Genomic DNA, 12,436 nt, shown 5'->3' on the forward strand with positions numbered 1-12,436 from the left:
TAGTCTTGTAGAAGACTGTGACAAGGCACAGACAGAAGTCTGATGGAAGACAGTATACAAAACCAAGTCTGAGGTGGGAGAGGTCATTGTTGTTGTGGGTCAGGGAGAGGGAGAAGGAGAAGGGGAGAGATAGGGAACCTTCCTTGGAGAAAGTGATATTTAACTTGAATCAGACTCATGCTGTGACTGAGTACATGCTGGTATGCCTGTTAAATGCTTATTTTTTTGGACTTAAAAATAGGACCAAGCTGTCTGACAGGACTCAGAGAGATATTCATCCTTTGGGGATTTAGATTTTTTTGGCTCAACAAAGAAGGCTTGGGTATAAAAATGTCCTGATTTACCACTTAAATATGTGAATAGTGTATTTTGTGAATTTAAACAGTGATTTTGTCTGATACCATTCCTTTGATTCCTCCAGCATATTTAGTGCAAGAAATTAAAAGAGCTGATATTCCCCTTCCTGATGGAGATACCAGTCCTCCTGCCCCACCTTTTAAACAAGTTTTGGAAATGCAGGTAATTTTTCCCAATTAGATTATTGACTTTAGCTCTCTAAGTCTTTCATGTCTCATAATAAATTAGAAAACTACATTACAGTCAATTCTTACTCATTTGCATGTATTTATCTGTTTAGTACACCAACCAAGATAAATGTTAATTACAGGTCAGTTTTCCCTCTTCCACCAAGCACATTTCAACTGCTTTTTTTTTTTTTTGTTATCAAAGTATTATCTTTTTTGTTTTTTTTTATAGGTTCTTGAATATTTTCTTTTATTTCCAATTACTTGTAAAAATAATTAACATTTGTTTTTTAAATTTTGAGTTCCAAATTTTCTCCTTTCCTTCTCCCCTCCTTCCTCCCTGAGGTGCAAGCAATTTGTTATAGGTTATACATGTGCAATCATGCAAAACATATTTCTGTATTGGTTATGTTGTTAAAACGATACTGACCAAAAGAAAAAAAAAGTGAAAAATAACATGCTTGGTCTGCACTTACACTTCATCAATCTTTCTTTGGAGGTGGATAGCATTTTTCGTCATGAGTCCTTTGGAATTATCTTGGATCATTGTATTGCTTAGAATAGCTAAATCATTCGCAGTTGATCATTGAACAATATTGCTGTTACTGTGTACATTGTTTTTTTGATTCTGTTCACTTCACTCTGCATCCTGCTCATCATTTCTTACAGCACAGTAGTATTCCATTGCTTTTATTTACTTATTTATTATGTACCACAGCTTGTTTGACCATTCCCCAATTGGTGGGCATCCCCTCAATTTCCAGTTCTTTGCCACTGCAAAAAGTGTTGCTATAAATATTTTTGTACATGTAGGTCCTTTTTCCTTTTTAAAAAAAAAATGTCCTTGGAATACAGACCTAGTAGTGGTATTGCTGCATCAGAGGTTTTATAGCCTTTTGAGCATAGTTCCAAATTGCTTGCCAAAACGTCTGAACTAGTTCACAACTCTACCAACAGTGAATTAGTGTCCCAATTTTCTCATATCCCTCCCAACATTTATCATTTTCCTTTTCTGCCATGTTAGCCAACTTGATAGATGTGAAGGGGGATAGCTTAGAGTTGTTTTAATTGCATTTCTCTAATCAGTAGTGATTTAGAATATTTTTTCAAATGACTGTGGATAGCTTTATTTCTTCATCTGAAAACTGCTTATTCATGTCTTTTGACCACTCATCAATTGGGGAATGACTTGCATTCTTATGAATTTGAGTCAGTTCTCTATGTATTTGAGAAATGAAGTCTTTATCAGAGACACTTGCTGTACATTTTTTCCCTAGCTTCTGCTTTCCTTTTAATCTTGGCTGCATTCATTTTGTTTGTACAAACCCTTTTTAATTTAATATAATCAGAATCATCCATTTTACATCTTGTAATACTCTCTGTCTCTTTTTGGTCCTATATTCTTCCCTTATCCATAGATCTGACAGGTAAACTTTTCCATGCTCTACCAATTTGTTTATGATATCACCCTTTATTTATAAATCATGTACCCCGTTTGACCTTATCTTGGTATAGGGTGTGAGATGTTGATCTATACCTAGTTTCTGCCAAATTGTTTTCTAGTTCTCCCAGCTGTTTTTGTCATATAGTGAGTTCTTGTCTTTCAAAAGCTTAGATCTTTGGGTTTATCAAACACTAGATTACCGTGGTCACTTGCTGCTGTGTGTTGTATACCTAATCTCCTCTGCTGATCTGCCATTCTATTTCTTAGCCAGTACCAGATTGCTTTGATGATTACCACTTTATAATACAGTTGAGATCTGGTATGTCTAGGCCACCTTTTTTCACTTTCTTTTCATAATTCCCTTGATGTTCTTGACCTTTTGTTCTCAGGTGAATTTTATTATTTTTTTTAGCTCTATAAAATAATTTTTTGAGAGTTTGATTGGTATGGCACTGAATAAATAAATTTAGGTAGAATTGTCACCTTTAATATATTGGCTCAGCCTACCCATAAGCGATTAATATTTTTCCAGTTTACATCTGACTTTATTTGTGTGAAAAATGTTTTGTGATTGTGTTCATATAGTTCCTGTGTTTGTCTTGGCAGCTAGATTTCCAGGTATTTTATAGCATCTGCAGTAATTTTAAATGGAATTTCTCTTTCTATGTCTCGCTGTTGGATTTTGTTGGTAATATATAGAAATGCTGATGATATATGTTGGTCTATTTCATATTCTGCAACTTTGCTAAAATTGTTCATTATTTCAAATAGCTTTTCAGGAAAGCTCCATTTATTCTTATTCTTCCTCGTGTTTTTAATAGGAATGGGTGTTGTCTTTTGTCAGAAGCTTTTTCCGCATCTATTGACATAACCGTACGATTTCTGTTGGTTTTGTTACTGATATGGTCAATTATGCTGATAGTTTTCCCAGTATTGAACCAGCCCTGCATTCCTGGTATAAATCCCACCTGGTTATACTGTATGATCTTTGTTGTATCTCGCTGCTCTCCTTGCTAGTTCTTTGTACTGCTTTTCCCATTTACCGTCTGGTATATACTCAAGTTGTGCCTACAGACTTAAATATTGACGTGATCCAAAGAGAAATAGGTCATTACATTCTAAAGTTCATCTTGGGTGGTCCACACCACAGCATTCCTCCATTAGTTTAGATAACTGAGGCAGATTCATCAGTGAACCCACAAGCATTTATTAAGCACTTACTATGTGCCAGCTACTGCACTGTGCCAGCTACTGCACTAAGTGCAGAGATTTTAAAGAAAGAACAAAAACATTATCTGCCCTTGGGGAGCCTGGAGGAACTTGGACAGAAATAGGTACATACATTTTAAGTATCGAGTACAAGGCAGGTGGCCTCACAGGGGAGACATGAGCAGCTGGAGGGCCTGGGAAAGGCCTCTGGCAGAGGAAGTTTGCATTTTGAGCTGAGTTGGAACCTGGAAACTCCCGAGGCAGTGAGGGGGAGGAGCTTCTCCTCTGGGTATGAGGACCAGATAACATCCTCAGGTGTTCTTTCTTCTTTTCTCAAGTGGTTTAGAAATCACAGTGGTTTTCTAGAGTCCAGGGTGAGGATGATGAATGATTGTAGGTAGGAATTCAAGAGAATTCAGTGTCCTTTTAGTTCAGTTTAGGCTGCCTTGGGGATTTAGTGTTAAACTTGGAGGGAAGGCTTATGTGGTTCTTTATTCAGCATCACGTTGTTAGCTGCCTTGTTTGTGCTCTAATTACTTTAGAATTCATTAGATTGGGAATTGGATTTCAGTTCTTTATTTGCTTGGAAAGCAGTTACCATTAAAGCTGTATTTTATCATGGCAACAGAAAATCACTAGAGCCCTAAGAGTATGAATGCATGAGGAGTGTCGGTCATTGTTACAAAGAACAATCCTTAATAAAAGGATTTGTTCTGTAAAACTTGGGACTCAGTCAAAAGGTTACACCCTAGGACCTAGAAGGCCACACCCAAGGACATAAAAGGCCACCTGTGGCCTCAAGGCTGCAAGTTCCCCACTCCTGTAGGATAATGGCCAGGATCTGTGAGCAGCCTGATTCTGAGGCTGAACACCTGCCTCTGATACTGACTGCCTGTTTGACTTGGGGCAAGTCACTTTCTCTCCCAGGATCGCGGTTTCCAAGTCTTTAAAGTGAGAGGGTGGGACTAGCTGGCCTCCTACCTCCCTTCAGGCTCTAGATCTGTGGTCCTGTGACTTAGGGATTATATAATTATGTGGAAGAGTGTCAGTGTCTTGACCCAATTTACAGATAGGCTGGCCAGGATGTTAATAATAATTGTTTATGGAGACTTCCTGGGAACAGTCATTTCAATAAAAATTCAAAAACAAATTCAGGAATTTGTTTTGCAGTGTTCTTCCAGAATTTAAGGCTTAAAAATTTTCAAAGGATTTTTTTTACTATGTTTCTGATTGCTGACAGAAATAAGCTTGTTTTTCAGAATTTGTAAACTCTCTGGTGAAGTTTTGAGTGGATTCAAAAGTATGGAAACATTGTTAAGCTATAGGCTGAGAAACATAAATAGGATTGTCTTTATTTTTTGTGTAGTTGAAATGAATGGAAACATGAAGAATTGAAAGAGGAAACTAGCTTGTTCTAAGTTTGATAACTTGAAGCAGTAGAAAGAAAAAACCCATAAATGATTAGGTAGCTTGAGATCAGGGCATAGCTAGTCATCCTGGTATTAACGAATAGCAGTCAGCTGAACTGACTTCATGAGAGCAAAAAGTAGTTTCATTAACTAAGTGAATACAAAATGAGTATTGACTCTTTGAAATATTTCCATAGACAATCAGACAGTCAGTCAACAAGTATTTGTCAGACACCTACTATGCACCAGGCACTGTGCTAAGCACAGAGTGGAGGGGAGTTAAGGTATAAGAAGACTGGAAAGGTAGGAAGGGGTCAGGTTAAGTAGGGGTGGGATGGAGCGACATGGCCAGACCTGTGCTATTAAAAAAAACTAAATAATTTAATTTTCATCTTTATTTCTAGGAACAGTTACAGAAACTGGAGGTTGAATTGAGAGAAGTCACCAAGAACAAAGAAAAGCTGAGGAAAAATTTGCTTGAGCTGATTGAGTATACACACATGTTAAGAGTGACCAAAACCTTTGTTAAAAGGAACATCGAGGTACTGAATTCAGTTCAATTCAGCAAATATTAAGTGCCCGCTATGTGCCAGGCACTGGGCCAGGTGATGGGGTTTCAAAGACAGAGAATAAAGAAGTTCCTGCCTGTCCTCAAGGAGCATACCTTCAACACCAGGCAGAGGGTCTACTGAATATAGCATATGTCTTTTTAGAAAACAAATTCAGAATATGAAAACTGTTAACAAGATTTTGCAAGAGCTGGGTAGTCACTAGCTGAGACAGTTATTGAGATCATAGTAAACGTGGAAGTTGAAATTTGAAATGAACTTTCTTTTTCCTGTTTGGATTTATTCAGTTTTCCAGTATGTGTTTACCAGATATCAAGGAGGAACAAAATATCATTTGAGGAAAAAGTGGTACATGGTGGTTATTTCATCCTTTCTTTTCAATTCTGCTAAGATGAACACCACACCGAATCCCATTTCATGCCAAAAAGTTTATCTTGTTCATGTTCGTACACTTATTGCACGTCCTTTGTAGCAAATAAAAAGACCTTATCGATTGAGGGATTCATGTATTCTAGACTAACTTAGTTTTCATTGAAGAATAGTTTGGTCACTTATGGTAAAATAATTCCAGCATAGATTGTTAGGACAAACTGAAATCTGACTCCTATTACAGTTGACCTAGTGGAACTGACAAGTAAGAGATTGGTTAATGTTTGCCTTTTCAGCAGATAACCTGCTGAGTTGTTCCTCAAAAATGGGTTGTGATACTTGCAGCTGGGAAACTTGTTTGATAGCCTGACATGAGACAGTTTTCATGGTGAGGTGGCAGAGTAATAATGGATAGAATGCTGGGCTCTGAGCCCAAATAAACCTCAGATATGGCCACTGGGGACATACCTTTCAAGTGTTCCAAGTCTCAATTCCTTCATCTGTAAAATAGGGGTTATAATACCCATAGCACCTCCCTCAAATGAGCTAATGTAAGTATGACTCTTAAAGTGGGTTCAGGTCCTGCCCATGCCTTACTGGCTGTGTGCATATGGGCAAGTCACATCACCTCTCAGGGTCAATTGGCAAGCATTTTAGATGCCTGCTGCGTACCAGGCCCTGGACCAGGTGTTGGAGATACAGAGACACAGATAAAACAATTCTTGCCCTCAAGGAGTTTACTTTCTATCAGAGGAAACAACATTTGCACTTGTAAAAGTACAAGACATACACAAAATCCATGCAAGACAAATTGGGGCAGAAGTGGTAGTTCCCTAAGATTGAGTTAGCTGATGAATTGCTGATCTGCATCCGTGAAAGGAATTTTTGTACTGGGAGTTCTCTATAGCAATGAAATAAAAAAATCTCGTCCCCACCCCTTCATTATTATTATTTACCAAAATTGTGAGTAAAATGGCTGCAAATGGTATTTTTATCTGTCTCTTTGTAGTTTGAACCCAGTTATGAAGAATTTCCTTCTTTAGAAAGGGATTCTTTGTTGGACTACAACTGTATGCAGAGGCTGGGCGCAAAATTGGGGTAGGTAGCACTTGGGATCAAGTTTCTTGTAAAGCTAAAATGGGTGCCATATAATATTAAATCTCATTTAAAAGCTATGATTAATTAAATGAAGTGAATATATTTAAGAAAACATTGCAGTATTTTATGCATTTATTTCATGTGTTGAATTGAACAACCTTTGTTGTTTTTTATCATTTAATAAAGTAAATTAGATGGTATCAGTTTCCTTACATATTTATATCTAGACTCTGTTTTGTCTCTCGTATTTTCTTCTGTTTGTTCAGTTGCTTAGAATTGTTGTCTTCCCCACAGTTATAACAGATCAGATTCCAATATTTTCTTATTTTTAGATGTATTTTGTTTTGTTTAAATCATTGACCTGTGTGAAATTTATTTTGGTCTATGTTAGGAACTGCAGCCCTGATACCATTTTTGGCCATACTGTCATCCAGTTTTCCTACCATTATTTATTGAATAACAGCTTCCTTTCTTGATTTCTTAGAGGCCTTTGGTTCTAATTCTGGGTGATAGAATCTATTTCTCTGAACTTTTTACCTACTTTTTACCTAAGTTTTAGCAATTTGAATCTAGAAATACAAATTCCCCTTCACTCTTCCCCCATAATTAAATGTCTCACAATTCTTATAATCTTTGTTCTTTTCTGTAAATTTTTCTTTACTGATTTCTTATTCAGTGAAATCTCATTAATATTTTATTTAGTATTACAGATATTACTGCACCTGAACTTAACTGCTAGGTCTTGACCAAGCTGTGACAAAGTTCTGAAGTAGAATGTTAGTAAAGGATGAGCCTCAAAGTTCTATTGAAGAAATGAGCCTGTGTGATTGATTCTTTATGCTAGCAAGATGGCCCCAGGGCCTTTTTCATCAGTGTTCCACAGGCATACAACACTCAACCAGAGCCAAAGTTATATAGCTCAGGGATGTCGTCATTAATTATTCTGTGACCATTTGATAATGCCTGGTATTTCAGCTGTTAAGGAATTTAACTGTTCTTTTAAGTAATAATAAGTTTTAAGTAATAATAAGTTTTGTTTCCTAGATTTGTGTCCGGTTTAATTCACCAAGCAAAAGTTGAAGCATTTGAAAAAATGTTGTGGAGGGTGTGTAAAGGATACACCATTGTGACCCATGCAGAGCTGGATGAGTGCCTTGAGGATCCGGAGACAGTGAGTGAATATTGTAGCTGTCATTTCTCATGTCTGTATTTTTCAGATGTAAGTATGTGAATGGCCATATTTCTTGAGGTGAGATTCTCAGAACTGTATATAAATGGAAGATTTGTTTCTACCTACCTGCCTCTTCTTCCTCTCCCTTATTGGTTTATTGATCTTTTCCTTTCAAAGTTACAGCACAAGAGTCCATAGGATCAGAGATCTAGAACTAGAAGGGTCCTTAGAGGCCATTTAGTCCAACCTTATTTTATTATGATTTAAAAATTTTTTTATTCTAAACTTAGACACCAAAAAAATAGCATTTCCCTATACACAGCAGAACATTAAGAGGTTTGCATATGAAAACTTGAATTTCCACTTTATACTACTTGCTTTTTAAAAGAAAAGTATATAATTCTACATATTTCTTTGAAAACTGACCTGCCTGTCTGTGTTTCCTTCTGTTCTGTGCATTTAGAAAAATGTTGCCACCACCCTCTCTCTACCTTGGTCTCCCTCTATCCCCAGTTTGAAACTTAGAGAAAGGAAGAGAAGAGAAAAACCATCCCTGTTACAAATAAACATAGTTAAGCAAAACAAATCCATAGTCAAATTAACAAGCATATATTAAGTGCCTGCTCTGTGTCAGGTACTGTGCGAAATGCTGGGAATACAAAGAAAGGCAAAAAATAATCCTTGCTGGCAAGGAGCTGACAGTCTGATGGGAGCAAGAGCGTGCAAACAACTATGTACAAATAAGGTATATACAGAGTGAATTGGAACAACAAGAAGAAATCAACAGAAAGGAGGCATTAGCATCAAGGGAGATTGGGAAAGACTTCTTGTAGTAGGTGGGATAATATCTGGGACTTGAAGGAAACAGGAAATTCAGGATACAGAAATGAGAAGGGAGAAAATTCTAGACATGTGGCACAGCCGGCAAAACTGCCTGGAGGCAGGGGATGGAGTTGGTGGAGCAAGGAGGTCACAGAGGGTGTGGAAGGGAATGTGTGTAATAAGATTTCAGAGCCAAACAGGATTTTACATTTCACACACGCACACGCACAGACCACTGCCTCGTTTTTGCACCCTGAGTCTATCAGTTCTCAGTCAGAGGATGGGTAATGCTTCATCATCAGTCCTCTGAGGATATGGCTGGTTATTACACTGATCAGAGTTCTTAGTTCTTAAATCTTTCAAAGTTGCTTTTCGTGTTGTTGTCTTTGTATAAATTGTTCTTGTGGTGTTGATTTTACTCTGCATCAGTTCATAATATTCAGGATTCTCTGAAAAAGTTTTTGTTTTTATCTTTCTTATAGTGCAGTAACATTTCATTAAGTTCATAGCACAGTTTGTTCAGCCATTCTGTAATTGGTGGACATCCTCTTAAATCCCAGCTCTTTTTTTTTTTACCCTTTTATTAAATTTTTCAGTATCAGGAAATTTGCTTTTATTGTGACTGTTCCGTTCTTGTATTATCTTCCTTCTTAACCTCCTTCTCTTTCTCTAACTGTGCTTGGTTCTCTATTGAATTTGGTGTATTTCTGTACCAAATTGTTTGTGTGTGTTCAACTCTCTTTTGTCTGTTTCATGTAAGAATGAGGCTAATTTGATGCCTACTTCCACTTCCACTTCCCCTTCCCCTTCATCCATATGTATTTACTCTTTTCATGTGCCCTAATTATGGAAAACATCAGATTCCACTCTCTTCCTTCTTTCTACACTAATATAATCCTTTTACTCTTCCTCTTCCCCTTTAAAACCCCTCAGAACAGAACCATTTTCTCCACTTTCCCCATTTTTCTTATTTAACCCCTTCAGTGCCCTTTGAGGACATTAGGGTTCTACAGGGACACTTGTTTCTTCTCCCAGTATTAGAATGTTAGCATGTCATCGTCTTATTGCTCCTACTGGTTGCTTATATGAATTTCCCCTTCTAGGTTTCTGTGAACTCTTGTATTTGTATTTCAGAGTTCCTACTCAGCTCTTGTCTCTTCATTAGAAATGCTTAAAAATTCTATCCTTTGAAAGTCCTTTATTTTTTCCCTGAGGGATGATACTCATTCTTGATTGTAAACCAGTCTTTTTTTTTTTACTTTTGGAATATGTCAAGATCTCATTTTTACCAGAAGTTGGCAGGCCTTGTGTGATCTTGACTATGTTTCCTTGGTACTTTTAAAATTTTTTTTTTTTGAGTGGGGAAGGCAGGGCAATTGGGGTTAAGTGACTTGCCCAAGGTCACATAGCTAGTAAGTGTGTCAAGTGTCTGAGGCTGGATTTGAACTTAGGTCCCCCCGACTCCAGGGCTGGTGCTCCACTCACTATCCTTGGCACTTTAAATGCTTCCTTCTGGATGCTTAAAGTATTTTTTTTAACAGGTTAGCTCTGGATTTGGCTGTAGAATTCCTGGGGGTTTTCCTTTTGGAGTTACCTTCTTCAGTTTGCCCTCTCACTGTAATAGATCCAGGGAGTTTTCATTCATGATTTCTTGAAATAGAATGCCAGGCTTTTCTTTCTCTCATGCATTTCATTTGTTTATTGCTTGTATGATCTGTTTTCCAAGTCAGCTGTTTTTGATATTAGATATCTTAAATTTTCTTTTATCGTTTCACTCTTTTGATTTTGTTCTAATATTTGGAGTCGTTGATTTCTGTTTGGTCTGTTTTAATTTTCAGGGAGCTCATTACTTGGTTAAGGTTACCATCTTCTTTTCTATGCTTTTGTGCTTCTAACTCTTTTCTTTCTGTCTCTCATTTCATGTAGGCATTCAGGTCATCTTTGTAAAAAAAAAAATCCACCGAGTTTTTGCCTGTAGTTACAGAATTTCTCATTTCCTCTTTTGGAGGAGTCTATAAAGTCTATGATAATTTTTTGTGCTGGTGGATGTTTTCTTCGATTTACTCATATTTCCAAGTTTTAGTTCCTCAGCTAGGGCTCTGTGTCAGGGCCAGTCTCCATCACCTGCTTTAGTTTTTGGATAGAATGCTTAGCTTGCTTAGTTTCCATTGGAATCAACTAAGTTTCTACACAGACCTGTGCCTCTCTAGATTAATCCTCCCTTTCCATATCCCTGCTCTTAGAGGTTCAAATCACTGGATCTTCAGAGTCTCTATGGCATCTTAAGACAGAATGCTAGGCATCTTGGAGTTCCTATTTTGGTAGGTCCTTGAACCCTTTGGGAGATCTGCTTAGGAAATGATGAGGTGATGTCATCAGAAAAGCAAATTCTTTTTTATTTTCATGTGTTAAATACTGTAGCATTCTGAGAAGAACCTCACATAGAGTGCAAACAGTTAAAGGCTGTATGAAACTCCTGAATGTCTTCTGTTGGTCAAAGGCCTTTTCTTCCAAAACGTATTTCTGTATAGCTGTGAGAATGTTGTCATGTTTCAACTGAGATACTTTGAGAAGCTACAGTAAAAGTAGGAATAATTGTTACTTTTCTCCTTTTAGGGAGATGTCACAAAATGGTATGTGTTTCTGATATCCTTTTGGGGCGATCAGATTGGCCAGAAAGTTAAGAAGATATGTGATTGGTAAGAAAAATAAATTTTTCACATTGCTTATTCTACATTCAGTAACATCCACAGTATTCTTTATAAAGTGTTCTTTTCTTTGAAAGAGTACTATCACTGGGTCTTTGTGTAGAATCAGTAACTACACCCTCAGTTTCCAGCAGCGTTCTTTATAATTGTGGAAGTCTTCAGTTCTCCTAGTGCAGTGAGCACCTGGCTGTTTCACAGGAGTCCCCGGGTGACCGGTCTGGGCAGAGTCTGGATAGCCTGACTGGAGAACGGCTCGAGTTAGAGCATGGGCCGGAAAGCTCTAGGTTCTGGTCCTGGCGCTGTCCTCCTTGGGCCTCGATCCTCATTGGAGCTGAAGAGTCTCCATTAGAATGCTGTTTCTGGTGTTTAATATCCAGGTGCCTACAAAAAAGACTTGAACTTCTTGGGTTCTTTTCTAAATTAAAGGGGTTACTGTAGATCTCCAAACCTTGTTCCAACTTTGAAATTCAATTCTATGATTCTCAGTGAGAGAATCATATTGGCAGTTATATTGTTTGTAGTAAAAATCTAGAAAATTAATAATGGTACCTTCTAAAGCTTCAGTATAATAAGCCTGGGTTCTTTTTATTTTTATTCTATTTTTTAGAGGCAGTCAGGGTTAAGTGACTAGCCCAGGTTCACACAGCTAGTAAGTGTCTGAGGCCAGATTTGGACTCAGGTCCTCCTGACTCCCAGGCTTGTGCTCTAGCCACCTAGCCGCCCCTAGGTTCCTTTTAGATGTGTGGCTCTGGCAGGTAGTGAAGTGTGGTGTCCTCAGAAAGAGGCTGAAGATCAATAGGAGGGAGGAGGAACTTCAGTGTAGTACCCTGGAACTAAAAGCTTCCTGAGTCAAGTACTTTAACTGCCTTCTTTTCCCCTCAATGTAGTGTCTCTATTTATCTTATCTCATTCGTTTCCAAATATATTTCCTTCCCTGACTCCCATTCTGAGCTCTCCCTTGTTACATAGATTTTTAAAAAGGAGAAAAAGCAATTGAATAAAACCAAACACATCATACATTTAGAGCAGTATATGCAGCTTTCCATGTCTGTAGTCCCCCACTTCTGCAATGAAGAGAGGGAGGGCATTACATAGTATTCAGTGGCGGTATAC

General features: G+C 37.6%; 1 protein-coding gene across 1 annotated transcript in view; it reads left to right on the plus strand.

Annotated features, from left to right (window-relative positions):
• ATP6V0A2 (ATPase H+ transporting V0 subunit a2) overlaps positions 1-12,436 on the plus strand; it is a 39,563-nt gene that overhangs the window by 5,614 nt on the left and 21,513 nt on the right. Inside the window, exons 3-7 of the mRNA XM_036753534.1 lie at positions 422-519; positions 4,991-5,128; positions 6,534-6,622; positions 7,667-7,793; positions 11,232-11,314. Coding sequence (XP_036609429.1) covers positions 422-519; positions 4,991-5,128; positions 6,534-6,622; positions 7,667-7,793; positions 11,232-11,314 — 535 coding nt within the window. The remainder of the gene's footprint in view (positions 1-421; positions 520-4,990; positions 5,129-6,533; positions 6,623-7,666; positions 7,794-11,231; positions 11,315-12,436) is intronic.

Source organism: Trichosurus vulpecula, chromosome 1 (assembly GCF_011100635.1).
Source record: "Trichosurus vulpecula isolate mTriVul1 chromosome 1, mTriVul1.pri, whole genome shotgun sequence".
NCBI classification, from domain to species: Eukaryota; Metazoa; Chordata; class Mammalia; order Diprotodontia; family Phalangeridae; genus Trichosurus; species Trichosurus vulpecula.